General features: G+C 37.3%; 1 protein-coding gene across 1 annotated transcript in view; it reads left to right on the top strand.

Moving 5' to 3' along the window:
* The window catches only part of LOC132362764 (ELKS/Rab6-interacting/CAST family member 1-like), a 173,825-nt gene that overhangs the window by 12,164 nt on the left and 143,290 nt on the right, over nt 1-18,371 (top strand). The window contains 1 exon segment of the mRNA XM_059917738.1: nt 15,544-15,960. Coding sequence (XP_059773721.1) covers nt 15,547-15,960 — 414 coding nt within the window. The 5' untranslated portion in view covers nt 15,544-15,546.

Genomic DNA, 18,371 nt, shown 5'->3' with positions numbered 1-18,371 from the left:
TATGAAAATAAAACTTAATATTTATTAATTAACTAATTTATTTTTTGGCTGTGTTGGGTCTTCGTTGCTGCGCACAGGCTTTTCCTAGTTGCGGCGAGCGGCGTGGGGCGCAGGCTTCTCATTGCGGTGGCCTCTCTTGTTGTGGAGCCGGGATCTAGAGCGCAGGCTCAGTAGTTGTGGTGCACGGGCTTAGTTGCTCTGCGGCATGTGGGATCTTCCCGGACCAGGGCTCGAACCCGTGTCCCCTGCATTGGCAGGTGGATTCCCAACCACGGTGCCACCAGACAAGTGCCTAAAACTTATTTTAAGAAGTAAAATGAAAAAGAAGGCAAAGCTGTTCTGATTGAGACAGGACTGGGGAGCCCAGATGCCCCAGTGTGGCCCTGCCAGGCATTCCCTGAAGATGTTCTTTAGAACCCCTAGGGCTTCCCAGGGCTGGGTTCAGTAAGCCACTAACCAAACCTTTTGGTTTTACAAACAGGAGCAACAACAGTAACTGCCATTTATTGATAATTTACAGTGTGATAGGTGTTCTGTCTTACTGCTAATTATTATAATAACCCTGTAGATTCAGTTTCATAATGTTCATAGTATAGATTAATAAATTAAGGCTCAGAGTATTTAGTTAACTTCACTGAAGTCATCCTGATGGAACCAGGAATTGAACCCAGAGCCAGATCTTTCTTGGTCTGTGTTCTCCCCTTAGAGAAAGGGTCCTTATCAGCTTCTTTCAGTTTCTGTGACACTGTTTTCCTGATTTCTACCCACTTCTCTGACTGCTCCTCTTGTCTCCTTTGCCCGCCTCTTACCCTCTGCCTGCCATCTAATGTTGAATCAGTCCTATGACTGTCTCCTCTTGCTGTGTTTTCTTTTCCTAGGGAGGCTCATTCACTACCTTGGCCTCAGTTAACATCTGTGTATCAGAGCTTCCACACTTAACATCTTTATTTAGCTCATATCATTCCTCTAAGCTCCAGACCCACATGCCCAGTTGCTCCCTCAAACCTTTTCTCAGCATCTCAAAAGCACATTACATTCAGCTCAAGATTTCCCCTCAATTCTGGTCCTTCCTTATTTTTTCCCATTTTTGTTTATGGTGCCACCAACTTGTCCATGGTGTTTAAGTCAGAAACTTCAGAATTTTCCTTGATTGCTTCACTCCCTCATTTCCCACCCTGCCAGTCAAATGCTGGTGATCTTTTTTCTCTGAAGTATTTCTGTAAGCCATCCATTTTCCCACCCCACAGCCACTGTCATAGTTTGGTCATGTCGCTGTTGGCTGACATTATTGCAGTGGTCTCCCAATTTTCCCCAGTCTTTCTGTTTCCCCCTGGTGTGCAGCCTCATTGCAGCCAGTCTGGGCTTTTGAAAGTGCCCATGTGATGTTTGAATCCTGGCTCCACCACTCACTAGTTATGTGAGCGTGGCAGGCTGCTAAGTCTTTCCAAACCTTAGTTTCCTCATCTGTAAAATGGTTATATAATTCTTACCTCATGTACTTGTTCTAAGAATTAAATGTGGTAGTATGTGCCCGGCATCACTGTTAGTGATGATGGTAGAGATGATCATACCCTGCTCAAAACTTTTTCAGGGCTTCCTGTTGCCCTTAAAGTCCAAAACTCTTGTCACACTTCCTTGGTGCTCAGTCTCCTTAATCCCTCAAATGTGCTGTGCCCCCTCCTTCTTGAGGGTCTTCACCTAAGTAGTCTTCTCCTCACAGTAGAAGTGTTGTGTCTTTAAATAGTTAATGGAAGTTAACTTATTCTTCAGATCTCACCCAGCCCCCAAATCTTCTCTTATCTTTACTACCTTGGATTTATAGCTTTTATCCCTGTTTGCAGTTATAATTGTGTACTTTTGTTGCTGTTGGGATTAATGACTCTCTTATCCACCGTTATCTGTCTTATCTACCTTTATATGGAGACAGACCATGTTTATTATACCCACCTGCCATGGTATCTCTGTCAGGGAGCTTAATGCCTGCTACTAACTAAAGATCTTTCTTCCGTCAGTGAGGGATTATACTTCAGTATTTTTTTTCTGTTCTCCAATGTTTGGTTAAGTTTATTTTTCAACAGCACTGCCTCCTTTGTGGGCAGAATTGTCTGAAATGGACTCTTTCATGTTAATTACTAGTTCTTGTTCTTGATGGAGAGAACTCCCAAGGTAGCCGGAGCCCTCTCAGAATCTGTCATTCTTCTGGTATTGAAATAGGCTAGGGGTTCGTTTTTCCACCTAGGATAAAGTGCTGTTCTTGTGTTCCTGTAGGTTTTGTGTTTTTGTGGCACTTGTCTATACGTTGGGATTCATATTTTCTTTTGCTTAAGTCTGTATAAGAAATATGACATATTTTAGGTCCACTAACGTCATCAAATGTTCCTTTGTGAACCTCTCATTTAAGTTTTCTTGTTTTTGTTTAGATACCTTGGGTTAAGCAAGTAGCTTTATTTAAAAAGCCAATTTTCCTTATAATATGGGGATCAAAGAATGTGTTCTTAAAAGCTGTCAGAAACAAAGAATTATATAAGCATCTATCCCAATTCATAAGTTTAGTTTAAAAATATTTTAAACATTAGTAATGAATCAGGTATCCCTGTGTTACTTTTTTGTTTCTCAAATACCTAAGAGAAAAAGAAGCCTGCTTATTTATTTATTTTCCAATAAATATGAAAGGGATAGAAAGGAAATTCTTGAAACTGTTGATTATTGTTGCTTTCAGATTTTCAGTGTCCTTATCTCTAAGATCATTTTTATAGGAATCTTTGACATCAAAATTTTGGTACTGAGATTAAAGTAGTTGTATTTTGTGGGGATTCTCAGGGAAAGATGCCATTTTAGGAAGTAGGGTGAGCGGAGAGAAATTAGGATTCTTTCCAATCTTTTCTGTTTCTTCTCTCATTCCTTCTTTCAGAGAGAAAAGATCCTATGGATAGAATTTTTGCTTTTTAAAAAAAATTCTCAAGCCTTACAGCGATACTTGGGCTCTGCTAATTAAAGTAGCTTCATAAGTAATAACTTTCTTTGAAAACACTGTCTTTATTCCTTATGGATGGAATTGAATGCACAATCATTTAGCTTTTCTTTTCTTTTTTTTTTTTAAAGTAACAACCCAATCCATTTCCACCAAAAATTTCCTTCTAGGAAAGTGGTTTTATGATTAATGGAAAGTGTTATATGATTAATGGTTCTGTAGATATGAAAGTTATAGGCTGGATATCTGCTCCCTTTTATCATCTGTGTCATGCATCTTGTTTATAGTAAATTGAAAAAGGTACATTTAAATGACCAGTAAGGTTGAAGACACGCTCTACTACCTGGCAGTTTCATTTCTGTGTGTCTCCTTGAGAGAAACTTTTGCACATGTGCACAAGGAGACAGGTAGATGTACATGTGCTTGTCGTAACAGTGAAAAAAGTGGAAAAATATCTAACTGTTCCTCAAGTAGGTGAGTGGATAAGTTGGTATTTATTCACAAAATGGAATATGAGTACACAGTCCCTTCCTCCAAAATACTTAGGGCACATGTATGTTGGAATTCAGATGTTTTTCAGATTTTGAAAGGTAATCCAGTATATAAACTGTATATTGTGTAATACTCCCATTGGGATCTGGACAATACCCAGTAATCAAACATATTAAATCTGTAGCAAAACTTAGGAATATTCATATTAAATTGGATAAATAAATGGTAAATAGCCTCATAGCAGTTGAGTCAGGTTTTTCCATTAAGCTTGGAGAAAAATTTAGTCTTTTTAAAGCTCTTTGGATTTTAGAATTTTGGATAAGGAATTGTGAAACCTGTATTATACAGTTCATAAAAGTGAATGAGGGCTTCCCTGGTGGCGCAGTGGTTGAGAATCTGCCTGCCAATGCAGGGGACACGGGTTCGAGCCCTGGTCTGGGAAGATCCCACATGCCGCAGAGCAACTGGGCCCGTGAGCCACAACTACTGAGCCTGCGCATCTGGAGCCTGTGCTCCGCAACAAGAGAGGCCGCGATAGTAAGAGGCCCGCGCACCGCGATGAAGAGTGGCCCCCGCTCGCCGCAACTAAAGAAAGCCCTCGCACAGAAACGAAGACCCAACACAGCCATAAATAAATAAATTAATTAATTAATTAAAAAAAAAAAGTGAATGAGCTAGAGTTATGTATATCAGTGTGGATAAATCTCAAACACGTTTTTAAAAAATTGAAGTATTGTTGACATATTATATTAGTTTCAATATTTTGCTATTGGGATACATTACAAAATGATCAACACACTGGGTCTGGTTAACATCCATCACCACACATAGTTACAAAGAACTTTTTTTTCTTGGGATGAGAACTTTTAAGATCTACTCTCTTAGCAACTTTGAAATATGTAATACAGTGTTATTAACTATAGTCACCATGCTGTACATTATATTCCCAGGACTTATTTGTTTTTATAACTGGAAGTTTGTACCTTTTGACTCCCTTTACCCATTTCACCCACTCCCTGTCCCCCACCCCTGGCAACCACCAATCTGTTCTCTACCTGTGAGCTTGTGGTTCCCCCCCCCACCCTCAGAAATGGTAAGATTTTATTTTATTTTATGGCTGAATAATATCCCATTGTGTATATCTATACACATATGTGTATAGATATACACACCACATTTTCTTTATCCATTCATCCATTGATGGACACTTAGGTTGTTTCTATATCTTGGGTATTATAAATAATGCTGCAGTGAACATGGGGGTGTGGATATCTTTTCGAGTTAGTTATTTTTGTTTTCTTTGGATAAAAACTCAGAAGTGGAATTGCTGGATCTAATGGCAGTTCTATTTTTAATTTTTTGAGGAACCTCCATTACTGTTTCCTATAGTGGCTATACCATTTTACATTCTCAGACACATTATGTTGAGTAACATGAGCAATTTGCAAAGAGAATCAAGAACAGATGACATCACTTCTGTGAATTTTAAATAAGCAACAGTGAGGGGTGGGGGAGAGAGAGAGAGATATCTGAAACAAATAAGGCAAATTGTTGATGGTGATTTCCATACGTTGTTGTATATTTGAATGAGTCTCTGTAGCCCCGAGCTTCTGCTTTCTTCTCTAACCTTTTTAAGAATGCAGGGTTACAATTGAATTAGGTGATAGAGCATAATACATGTTGGGACTGGAAGTGTTCTTAAAATCAACTAAATTATCCTTTTTTCTTTTAAGTGAAGTCATTCCTACTTGTTAAGAAATTTTCTTGAATATTTATTTACTTTTCCCTTTTCTGACCTATGTCTGTTACTTTTTTCTCTTTTAATATATTTATTTTTTGTTGGAGTATAGTTTACATACAGCAAAATACATGGATCTTCCGTATCATAGTTCCATGAGTTTTGACAAATGCCAGTAGTCGTATAATGCAGTCTTACGAAGATATAGAACATTTCCATCATCCCATAAGGTTCCCTTGAGCTCCTTCCCAATCCGTATTTTCCCTGCCCCGAACACATAGATAGTGTTCTAATTCCTTACACTTTAGATTAGTTTTGCCTGCTCTAGAACCTCCTATACATGGAACCATATAGTCTGTACTCTGTTGTGTTTGGCTTCTTTTGCTCAGTGTACTATATATTTTTTTTAAAGTTTATTCGTGTTGTTGCATGTATCCATAGTCATCCTAATATTGAGTAGTTTTCATTGCATGGATACTGCAGAATCAATTTATCCATTCTCCTGTTGATGAGGTTGTTTCCAGTTTTGGCTCTTATGAATAAAGCGGTTGTAAACATTTTTATACAGATGTGTTTGTGGCCATGTTTTTATTTCTCTTGCGGAAATATCTAGGAGTGGAATCGCTGGGTCATAGGGTAAGTGCATGTTTAACTTTCCCCTAAAAGTATGCAGTCAGCTGAAGTGAAGTGAAAGATTTTGTGGTCATAGACCTAAGTATTCAAATTGAAAATACAACGCGATGAGTAAATATGGATGTAGGAGATGAATGAAAATAATGGTAACACATGTATTTATTGGAGTTTATGTGATAAAATTGGTGAGAGTCGAGAAAACAAATGTATTTTCCTTTTAAATACCCCGTGAAGATCCCATATGGTTTTATTTCTTCTCAACATGCTGTTAAAACATGAAGCAATCTTTTGTATTGTCTGTTTACTACCTAAATTGATTTTCAAAAAAATTTTATTAATTTTTAAAGATTTCTTTTATCTACTTAACATTTTTACAGAAGCATGTGCAAAAGAGTCTTTGATATGCCTTATTTGATTGTTGCCATGGAAAAATTAAGGGATTGTATACAAAAAAAAAAATATTTATACCTTGGTGTTTTGCTCTTGAAACAATTATGATTTTCTCCATAATAGTTTGACTTTTTATTGTTATTTTATCCCCAGATGCTTCTTTGGTTTTATTTATCAAGATTCTCTTTCTCTCTCTTTTTAATTACACTTTTTAAAGATTTGTTCCTTGTAGAGAAATACAGTTAAATTTTATATGTTGATCTTATATGTGCCAGGCTTGCTAAACTCTTTTTTTTAAAAAATATTTAATTATATATTTGTTTTATTTTTTGGCTGCGTCAGGTCTTATTTGCTGCACGCGGGATATTCCTTGCGGCACGCAGGATCTTTCATTGTGGTGCGCGGGCTCCAGAGCGCGTGGGCTCTGGTGGGCTCTGCAGTTGTGGCACGTGAGCTGAGTTGCCCCGTGGCATGTGGGATGCAGAACCCACGTCCTCTGCATTAGAAGGTGGATTCTTAACCACTGGACCACCAGGGAAGTCCCTTGCTGGACTCTTAATTATACAGATATTTTGTCTGTAATTTCATCTGAGTTTTCATCCTACAATCTCTGTATAATGACTTTCTTGCTTTCTAATTCTTATACCTTTGGTTTCCTTCTCTTGTCTTAACTGCACTTGGTCTTAGCATCTCTAGAACAAAATACAACGGTGGACTGTTGTAGTCTATCAGTTGCCTAGTATAGATTTGATTTTTACAAGAAAGCCCATTATTAAAGAGGTAAGTCTTGAAAAAAATGTGAGTAATTTGGTTGGTTTATTCTGGTTAGCTGATGTTCTTTGTATATGTTCTATGCTATTTTCTCCCCAAGACAGAATTATTTATGTAAATAATTTTGATGGGCTTCATTTCAGTTTAACACAGTTTAGTGATAGTGTGTGTGAAAGCATCTTAAACAATGGCAGTGTACAGGAGTGCTTTTCTGTAAGATCGTAAGGTCATGATCTCTTTGTACTCTCCCTCAATATCAGTCTTCCTTGCCTCTTCTCTTTCTCTGGAGGAAAAGGGGGGGAAAAAAAGGATAAAGGAATTCTATAGCTTCTGGAAAGCTTTGGGCACACAGTGACTTCAGTGTTGACATTAGCTCTGTGGGACACAGACATTAGCCCGTTAGCTTTATGCCATGCCCTGCAGCTGAATGTCAGCAGGGACCACCCCCCCTCCCCACCTCACAGCCAAGCTGCTGCCTCCGGTGTGTCTTTATTCAGCTGAATCCACTCCCAGTTGTAGCATTGCCAGGGTTAGCTCTTAACATGTTCACAGCTGATTGGTATCGCTTAACTCTTCTTTCTTTACCCTTCTTTCTTCACCCTTCTTCTTGATTTATATACTAGTATTTCAGGGACTAAATCTGGGAATTTTGTTAACCTCATTGACGTCTGTTGCAGGTGCTTGAAACTTTTGGGCTGTAGAGCATGAAGAAAGAAGTGAGGTTGATACTTAAAATGCTGCTAGACTGAACAGTACCTTTATGGTCCCTTGTATTTAATTCTGCCTTTGCTTTGTTAGTACTGAGCATTCTCAAGTTAAACACTATGGAAATGGTTACTATAGGATCCCTCTGCTGGTTGATTTTACTTTTAAGGTTAAAAAAAATTTTTATTTTGATGTTATTTTTTAATGGAATGACGTCTTCAATCCTGACATTGCTTAGGATGATATTTTTACTACTGTAATATCTGGTTTGGGATATTATCTTTTCTTCTTTCTGTACTTTTCTTCCTCCACCCATTCCTTCCTCTCTATTTCTGCCTTTTGTTCAGTTTGAGAGTCAGACAGGCTTTGTAGAGGAGGTAATGCCTGATCTAAGGATGAAAGGACAGGTAGGATTTAGCTGGGAGTGAAAGTGAGGGAACGGGTAGAGGATATTCTTTATTTATATTTATTTTATTTATTTATTTAACATCTTTATTGGAGTGTAATTGCTTTACAATGGTGTGTTAGTTTTCTGCTTTATAACGAAGTGAATCAGTTATACATATACATATACTCTTTAAGTAGAGGTTAAGGGGTAAGTAAATGGTATGGGAGTTTGGGTAACTGAAAGCTATTTGGAATTTCTAGAACTTGTACTAAAATCAGTTTATTGTCACTTGAGTTGTTGTCTTGATGAGTACACAATAATAGAATGTATTATGACCTCGGGACTTCCCCATTTTGATAGTATTTTTGTTTATTCTTTAATTTGTCCTCTGGGTTATGCTGGCATAAAGGCAGATGTTCTTTTTTCTCTCCTGGATTCAGTAGCAGAGAGTAGCTGCTAGGAATCTGGAATAATTGCTTGTTCATTTTCTTGACTCTGACATCTTTTTTAGAGGAGAATAAGCTCAAAGTAGCATTCATTTAAACAATTTAATCTATCCATTTGAATTCTGGTATGGTTGTTTCTTGCATTGTAGTATGTCTCTTGCTGGTGTTTATTTAGATCAGTCTGAGAACTTGGTTTTGGTTTAACATTTGAGAGTTTACAGTGTGCTTTGCTGCACAGAAAATAAATCCTTGTCAGCAACTGAAAGAATCAACGGAAAGAATACTAGACTAATGATCAGACGAAATGAACTACCTAGAGGCTCTTGCTTTGTCTCAGTCTTGGAGGTTCAGACTCATTAAAAAACTTTGAGTTTCTACTAAAATGATAGAAATTAGAATACTTTCTTTTCCTATTAAAGATTCATGAATCCAAATCATAGTGATCTTATAGAATCTGAACTTCATTCGAGTATGTTGCATATATAATAAGTGCTTTTATGTGTCCCATTTCTCGTTCTTGAATAGTCTTAATTTAAAATTTATAATAAGGTATAGTGCTGGTGTGTGAGTGTGTATATATAGCTATTAAGTTTTACCACTTTGTAAGCTCTGTTTTTGGATAAGAACTCTATCCTACACTTTTGGTGTATGTTGTATATAGTATTAAAAGTATAAAAGATTCTTGTTGACAGTTAATTATTTGAAAATGCTTCTCTTCACTTCAGATCAAACACAAATAAATCCAGAGTGTATAATTAACATTTTTTTAAACATTAGGATTGCATTTAGTATTTTGGCCAGTTTGTATTTGAGATAGAATTTTTTGTGTGTTAGCTGGTAAGGAACTAATTGTTACAGAATAAGAGTAATTGTCTCTGTTATAGGGGAAAGATATAATTTTCCAGGGACTTGATTTGCATCTACTATCCAGTAGCCATTTACTTTCAAAATAATGCGTGAAAATTTGTTTTTGTCAATCTTTCATCAAAAATTTATTGAGCACTTACTATACCAAACACTGTGCCGTGCCCTAGAGTAACAAGATGAAAGTCCCAAGTTCTAGAAAGTTTTTCTTGAAGACAGATACAAAGAAATAAATTGCAGATTGGGCTGGTAAGTGCTCTTCTTAGGGACACATACGGTACAGCACAGATCAGAACATCACAGAGCCTGAGGATCGACTTGGGTGATGTCAGTAAGAATTACTATAAACTCTTTTGCATCTTGCATTGATAAAGTTTCCTCAATGTATGTATTTACATGTTTCAGAAAAAAAATCATTCTTAATTTAACATAATAGGATGCAGTACTGGTATTTTTTCTAATGGTTATCTTGACAAATAGTGCATTGAACTCTCTGGGATACAGTATAATGTTTGTGATGATGACCGTTTTCATGTATCCATAATATTCTTTTTCTGTAACTAAAAATAGCTCTAGACTCCTTGGTTCTGTCATTTTAGAAATCAGGATAAACTGGATCAAAGCGTTCTCTTGTTCAGAGAAACTAATGGAAGTTTTGCCTCAGAAGAGCTTCTGATATTTGTCTAAAATATATGAAGCATTGTTGTGATGTTTTGTTGTTTTTGAGATGTATTTTTCTAAAAAATGATCATAAACCCTATCAGAGATTTAAGAATTTTCATTACTATTGTTCACAACATCCTACCATTTCATTGAGATACAGCTTGGTGTAATTTTAGTACAATCCTTGGACTAAATTTTAAGCAGTTATTTTTCCAGTCTTCCAGCTCAAGCTGAGTGTTAGAGTGAGCAGAAGTAGACTAGTGAGTGTTGGTGTACAATTTGGAATGTGAGAAGTGTGAGATCATTTTGGAGAGTGTCATGAGCAGAATTCCCAAATAGAAATTTTCCTAATATCTGACAACTGAGATTGTCCTGCTAAATTCAGCATGTGTTTTTGGTCGGTCATGGTAAATGTCTGTGATATGTGCAGATATGCTCCCTTTATCTTCAGTATGAATGTGCTAGAGAAAGAGCAGCCTGGCTTATTGCCTGCTGCTTCTTTCTTCTCCCAGGGGAGTTGGCAGGAATTTTAATAAAGTGAATCTAGCTTGAATGTAGCCTAAAGAAGGGGTGCTGATTCCCATTTCAATGGAGAAAATTGCTGTGTAGCCTTCTCGGCTACCAGTCAGAGCATCATTTTAATTCTGTATTCCAGTACAATGGGTGCAAGCAGAGCTGAAGAAGCAGGGCACATTAGTCGTTGTATTTTCTTTCTTCACCAAAACAGTGCTTGCCATACTAGTATAATCACAAGTGCTAAAGTGTATGTGAGACTGTTAGCTGTCATCAACGTCTGTTTCTCCTGATTTGAATGAATTTGGTGATGAGTGTCCAGAAAAGGAGGGACAGTTGTACCTAGAAATCAGTTTCATTGTTGAATTTTTTTTTTTTAATTAATTAATTTATTTATTTATTTTTGGCTGTGTTGGGTCTTCGTTTCTGTGCGAGGGCTTTCTCTAGTTGCGGCGAGCGGGGGCCACTCTTCATCGCGGTGCGCGGGCCTCTCACTATCGCGGCGTCTCTTGTTGCGGAGCACAGGCTCCAGACGCGCAGGCTCAGTAATTGTGGCCCACGGGCCCAGCTGCTCCGTGGCATGTGGGATCCTCCCAGACCAGGGCTCGAACCCGTGTCCCCTGCATTGGCAGGCAGATTCTCAACCACTGTGCCACCAGGGAAGCTCTCATTGTTGAATTTAACTTCTGATATTTCCCTGTGGGGTAAACTTGCTCAGAATTTATTTGGATTTTTTGACTTCCAAAGGTAAAGAATCAAACTGGAGGTTGATTATAGGCTTCAGAGAATTAGCAATTTGACACATCTTTTTATTAAGGATTTTGAACTCCAGCAACTGTTGAGAATCTTTACAGCATGATGCGGGTAGTTAAATTTATTTAAAGAATCATATTCATGAATTCAAATACCTGATAATTTTATTGTAAATTTATTTTTCGTAAGAAAAAGCGAGTGCTTTTTGAGAGTTTGAAGACTGCCATAATTGAAAGTTCACTACTTGCTAAGCATAATACCAAAACCAGAAACTGTAAAAGAAGAGGTTCTTATCTTTGCACTAAAAAAATTCTGTATTTAAGTTGCTATAAACTATGTTAAAAGAAAAATGACAGATTTGGAAATATATTTGTAACATGCACAGCAGGCAAAAGGTTGTTTTCCAAATATAAAAAGATCTTAAAGTGGATTAGGAGAAAGGTTAAATGTCCCCAAAACAAAATGAGCAAAGAACAAGAACAGATGAGTCACAAAGGAAGGAATACAAAGCGCCTGTAGATATGTGAATAGATATTCAGTCTTACTTGTAATCAAAGGAAAGCCCAAAAAAGAAAGAGAAGAAAGAAAATACCCAGTTGTCAGAGGTATAGGAAAGTGCTCAGACATCGTTTGGTGGAAGTTTAAATCTGTACAGACCCTTTTAGAGATAATTTGTTGTGTGTATTAAAATCATAACTGCATACCCTCTGATCCAGGAATTCCACCTTTCAGAATTTATCTCCAGGAAAAATTTGGATAAATGTGCAGAGATACACATGTGAAGGTGCCTGTTATAATAGTGGAAAATGAGAACCAAACTAAATATTTATCAATAGTTATAAGTAAATTATTTAATATCAACACTTTGGAATTCTATGGCAGGTATATTTTTTCCCCAGTGTTTAAAATCGTTGTAAAATACAGCTTACATTCACCATGTTAAATTTACCATCTTAACCAATTTTCAGGTGTACAGTTCATAAGGTACATTCATACTGTTGTGCAGCCATCACCACCATCCATCTCCACAACTCTTCATCCTGTAAGACTGAATCTCTGCACCCATCAAACAGTCACTCCCTGTCTCCCGTCTTCTGTCTCCCCAGCCCCTGGCAACCACTCTTGTGCTTCCTGTCTCTGTGAGGTAGACTGCTCTAGGGACCTCATGTAAGTGGACTCGTGTAATATTTGTCTTTTGTGACGGGCTCATTTCATTTGGCATGGTGTCCATCCATGTGGCAGCGTGTGGCAGCATTTCCTTCCTTTTTGAGGCTGAAAAATATCATTAGGCATTTTTTTTAATTTAATTTTTGGGTGGGTAGTACATACATTTAGTTCAAATTCAAGAGGAGGGTTAGGAGGAGAGAAAGATGGGAAGTGGCTGGGAAGTGACTGCAGATATATATGGGTTTTCTCTTAAGGGGTGATGGAAGTGTTCTAGAATTAGATAGTAGTGATCAATGTATAACTTTTAATATGCTGAAAACTGCTGACTTACACACTTTAAACCGGTGAACTTTATGGTATGTGTGAATTATGTCTCAATAAAGCTATTATTAAAAAATTTTCAATGTCAGTTACACTTCAGTTAAAAAAATTTTTATGCGGAATAGAATAAAGTTTTCTTACATGTTGTCCCCCAGTGATTCCAGTTCGTTCCTCCCTTCTTCCCTTCTTGCCTTCCTCCGTTCCCCCAAATAACCATTAATTATTTCTTGTGTAACATTACAGAAGTATTTTTATTTCTTATGATATTTTTTATTTATAGTAAATAGTAAATATTTATTGTTCCCTCCCTTTTAACCAAAGTGGTAGCAAATTGAACACAGCCAAGCAGGCATCTCTGAAGTCTTTTCTCTTATTTTTAAAGGTAAAAATGCCCCTTTTTATTGATTACTTGCTTACTGTAGGGGATTTAGATAGTACAAAAAAGTATGAAGAAAAATGTAAAATCTACCCATACCCAGACACTGGTAATTGTTTGCATCCTTTTAGACTTTTCTCTGCATGTTCATACTTTTTAAAAATTAGAATCGCGATCATCCTATACTTGCTATTATATATCTGCTTTTTTACTCTTAATATGTTGTAACTGTAGTTTTTATCAGTAACTATAAATCTACATTTTAAAAAATTGATGCATAGTATTAAACTGGGTGGACATTTCTCATTTACTTAACTCATCACCTATTAATATCCATTTAGGTTGTTTCTAATTTTGTCGCTGGTGTAAACAACAGTGAGCGTCTTTGTACACTTGCCAGATCGTTTCCTTGAGATATTTACTGCTGTTTTGCAGTTTGCCAAAAATTTTAAACAATGTACGTTTTAACATATATGCCACAAAGATTTCAATGATATTATTAGCTCTGCGAAAAAATGGTGCAGGCATTTATATCCTCACTTTAAATATGAGGAATCTGAAACCCAGAAAGATGGCAATGTGTTCCAAATTAGGTTGCTCTTTAGTGTGAGAGCTGGAACTAAAACTCCTGTCTTCTGATTGTGGGTTAGTTTCCTTCCACTGTGGCACACTGCCAGACCTTGAATACCTTGAATACAAAGGGTGATTTTCTATTGTTGCTTCTTCATTTCTAAAAACATGATTCTTTTTTAAAAGCTTTTTTTTTTTTTTTTTTTTTTTTTTTTTTTTTTTTTTTTACTTTTTTTTTTTTTGGGGGGTTTATTTTATTTATTTATTTATTTATTTATGGCTGTGTTGGGTCTTCGTTTCTGTGCGAGGGCTTTCTCTAGTTGTGGCAAGCGGGGGCCACTCTTCATCGCGGTGCGCGGGCCTCTCACTATCGCGGCCTCTCTTGTTGCGGAGCACAGGCTCCAGACGCGCAGGCTCAGTAACTGTGGCTCACGGGCCTAGTTGCTCCGCGGCATGTGGGATCTTCCCAGACCAGGACTCGAACCCGTGTCCCCTGGATTGGCAGGCAGACTCTCAACCACTGCGCCACCAGGGAAGCCCCTAAAAACATGATTCTTGATGTAACTTCCTTTTAGGTTCTTTGTATAATGTTCTAGAATTTATCCATTCAGATTAAAGGTTCATATACCTTCGTTAGGGATACAGGCTAAAGATATACCCTCTGAAACATTTTACTAGCTTATCTGCACTAACATTTTCATTTAATTACTCAAATTACTCACTTATATTGTTCTCTTTTTCTGTATAAATAGCTCACACAGCCTCAGTTTTTTTGGGTTTTGTTTTTTGTTTTTAAAGCTTCAAGTTATCTAATTACCTTTGGGTACTAGCTTCAGTGGGCTGCGAGAATTGCTTTAATTCGAATGCCAGCTCTATTACTTACTGTGTGATCTTGGGGTGAGTTATTTAAGTCTCTGTATGCCTGGTGTCATCATCAATAAAATTCAAATAATAGTAGGGGTGAGATGTGACAGGGTGAAAGAGTGTCATGGACATATATACACTACCAAATGTAAAATAGATAGCGGGTGGGAAGCAGCCACATAGCACAGGGAGATCAGCTCGGTGCTATGTGACTGCCTGGGGGGGTGGGATGGGGAGGGTGGGAGGGAGGGAGATGCGGGAGGGAGGAGATATGGGAACTTGTGTATATGTGTAGCTGATTCACTTTGTTATAAAGCAGAGACTAACACACCATTGTGAAGCAATTATACTTCAATAAAGATGTTTAAAAAAAAAAAGAAATGGAAAAAAAAATAGTACATGTGTTATAGTGAGGATTAAATAAATTAACACATAAGGAGTGCTAAGCACATTCTGGCATGCACTCATATGTTTATTATTTAATGTGCTAACTTAATTGTAAAGCACTTAAAAGTCATTTTGTATTTTGACATCCTTTGTGTTTTTTGGTGAAATTTTTTGTATGATGTGTCCGTATTCCTATAGGTTTCCCCTGCCTTTCCCCACTCCTCACCTTCAATTCCGTGTAATACCTTCTGTTAATCTTGAACAGTGTCTTTATTTAGTCAAGCAAAGTGAGGAGCTGCCAGACTGACCTTGTTTCCTGTTGGTAATAAACACAAATTAAATTACTGACATTGTACAGATTATCTCAATCAGTTTTAAAGACAGTGTAAAACAGAATAATGTGAATCCTCATTTGCTAAATGCAGGGTTCTGAGAGCTGTGGTAGCTGCTTTCTCATTCCCGTCGTCTGCTTTGTTTCTGCTACTTGAGGAGGAAAGCTCATTTGGGTTTTCTTTTTTGTCTTTATACCAGCACATGCAAATGACAGTCCAGGCTCTCCAGGATGAATTGCGGATCCAGAGGGACCTAAACCAGCTGTTTCAACAGGACAGTAACAGTAGGACTGGTGAGCCTTGCGTGGCAGAGCTGACGGAGGAGAACTTTCAGAGGCTGCACACTGAGCATGAGCGGCAGGCCAAGGAGCTGTTCCTCCTTCGAAAGACTCTGGAGGAGATGGAGCTGCGGATTGAGACTCAGAAGCAAACCCTGAACGCTCGGGACGAATCCATCAAGAAGTTTCTGGAGATGTTGCAGAGCAAGGAGCTTTCTGCTAAGGCTACTGAGGAGGACCATGAGAGAACAAGGAGACTGGCAGAGGCAGAGATGCATGTCCACCACCTCGAAAGCCTTTTGGAGCAGAAGGAAAAAGAGGACGCTCTGTTGAGAGAGGTGAGTGGCCACTTTCTCAGTTGTTATGACTGTCTTTTTTTCCTGATTAGTCAGCATTTTGACCTAGATAAATTTATATGCTCTCCTGAGCTAGTGCAAGGGAATTTGTTCTTTCTTACCTAAGTTCTGCACTGATTTCTGTTCTGATTTGCTGTCTTGTATGAGATGACATTGGTTGGCATGTATACTGGTTTAATACCTTTCTGGGGTTTTTTTTCCCCCTCCTGATTTCTGTAGACTCATTTTGTTGCTAGAGGGGCACAGAATTTTCTTGATTTGTTCCTCATCTATTGATTTGTTCATAGAGACACACACAACAAAACCAGAATTAAAGTAGCTAACTACTGCTCAATTTTAAAATATTAATAATTGAAAGTAAGCGATTCCCTCAGTTTCGGTGTGCTTATAAAGTCCTAGGCAGCAGTAATGGATGTTTGCCCTGTGGTTTCCATGGAAACTGTTGCCTTGCTGTAAAAGATAGGTGATAAAAATTATATGCTGCCCTGGAGGCACAGCTAGAGGGAATGACACAGAGGTATGCTGTCACTTATTTTTAGAGAGGAAACTGAGACTTTAGCTGACCACTGTGTCTACTGATAATTTTTCACTTTTCTATGTAATGCTTCATTTTAAGAAAGCTTAAGTGAAGAATTCATCTTACATTGAATTAAAAAAAAATGACAGCTCTACTTCTCTATATGAGGTCAGAGTCCTCAGATAATTTTCACATTTGGATAGGGGGAAAAAAAATCTCAGAACTATTTTAGTGCCAGTCTGAATAATCCCTTTTTAAATGAAGGGTGAGAAAGGCGGTTAAAAGCAGCAAAACAGCGACTTCCCCTGATGATGGCGACGGTCTGTATCTGCTCTCTGCAATATGGTAGCCACTGGCTGCGTGTGACTGTTGAGCAGTTGAAATGTGGTTAGTGTGACTGAGGAACTGAAATTTAAATTTCATTTAAATATAACTAATTTAAAATTAAATTCAATTAATCAAATTTAAATTTAAGTATCTCTGTGTAGGTAGTGGCTACTGTATTAGGTAGTGCAGCGATGCATAATGCATGATGCGGGTAATGTTACCCGCTTTTCTTAATAATTTGTCTTGAACATCTTTCTTTGTCAGTACATGTAGAGTTTTGTAATTTCAGTTGAATTTATAATGTTCTGTTGCATTTATTTATACTTCTTACTGTTGAAAATTTAGACTACTGTTAATTTTTCATTATTATAAAACTGTGCTGCACAGAATATCCCTAAGCATATATCCCTGTACATTAATTTTTTTCTTTAGCATAAATTTCCAGAAATGAATTTGCTCAGGGTGTGTATGTTTTCAAAACTCTGAATATCAGTCTTGTCTCCCAGAGTGATTGGACCAGTTTATCCTCCCAGAAGCATATACTGTATTTTTACGGTTAATCTGCAGCTATGTACGTTACAATCTTCAAATTACTGGACTGTATTGTTTTAGAAAATTTTCTATCAACTGCTGTGTTGTAGGCACCATCCTGAGTTTCTTTCAGTTTACTTAAAGAGTTTATATTTTAATGAGGTAACCTGGAGCCTGGCCATAGAATATTGTAAGAGAAGGTGTAATCATCTCAAATAGCATGCAGCATGAAAACCCTACCAGCATCGTGATGAACTTTGAATGTTACGTTTTTACTCCTTCTGTTCTGAATATTTCAACCTGTGCCCATTTATTTTTGAGTTTTGGAGTTAATAAATAGTGAATAGTTAAGGATATGAAAAGCCACAGTGTTATTCTGGCAGAGAACAACCAGCAATATGGTGAATTTGAACAAGTAGTAGGAAAAAACATGAATTTAAGACTAATTTTGAAGTAACAAGCTCTACAAATATTAAGTCCCACTTCTGAACATATTGTGGAAAGAAATATAGGCCTTGTTAGTTGTATCAATACACAGTTCCAGTTGCCATTAGTAATGTAGCATCATCTTACAGGAAACACAGTCCTATGGATTAAGATTATTTAAGAGCAAGTAGAAGTGATTGCTTCAGGAACACATGTTTAGAATGCTGGTTCTCCTTTCTTTTTCTCCTACTTGCCTTCAAGACTTAGCGCAAATTGCAGTTCTTCTGTGAAGTCTTCCTTGTGCAGCTCTATACATATATGTAGATGAGCCAGTAATATTATAGTATACTTCCATGTGTGTTTCTTCATTGTTCACTTAATTTTTTGCACCAAGGATGTGTATATATATATATATATGAAATTTTATCTTGTCAGTGTCTTAACAAATGCACAGTGGGTACTCAAGAAATGTTGGTTGAATAAGTTGAAATGTAGGGAAAGAAGTTTAAGCCTGGAGCTTACAGAAAGAAGGATAGCTTTTCCAGTTCTTTTTTCTCCAGTGTGACCACTGGATACTAAAACCTAACGAAGG

This window comes from Balaenoptera ricei, chromosome 3 (assembly GCF_028023285.1).
Source record: "Balaenoptera ricei isolate mBalRic1 chromosome 3, mBalRic1.hap2, whole genome shotgun sequence".
NCBI lineage: Eukaryota > Metazoa > Chordata > Mammalia > Artiodactyla > Balaenopteridae > Balaenoptera > Balaenoptera ricei.
This window is presented reverse-complemented; position numbering and strand designations above follow the sequence as displayed.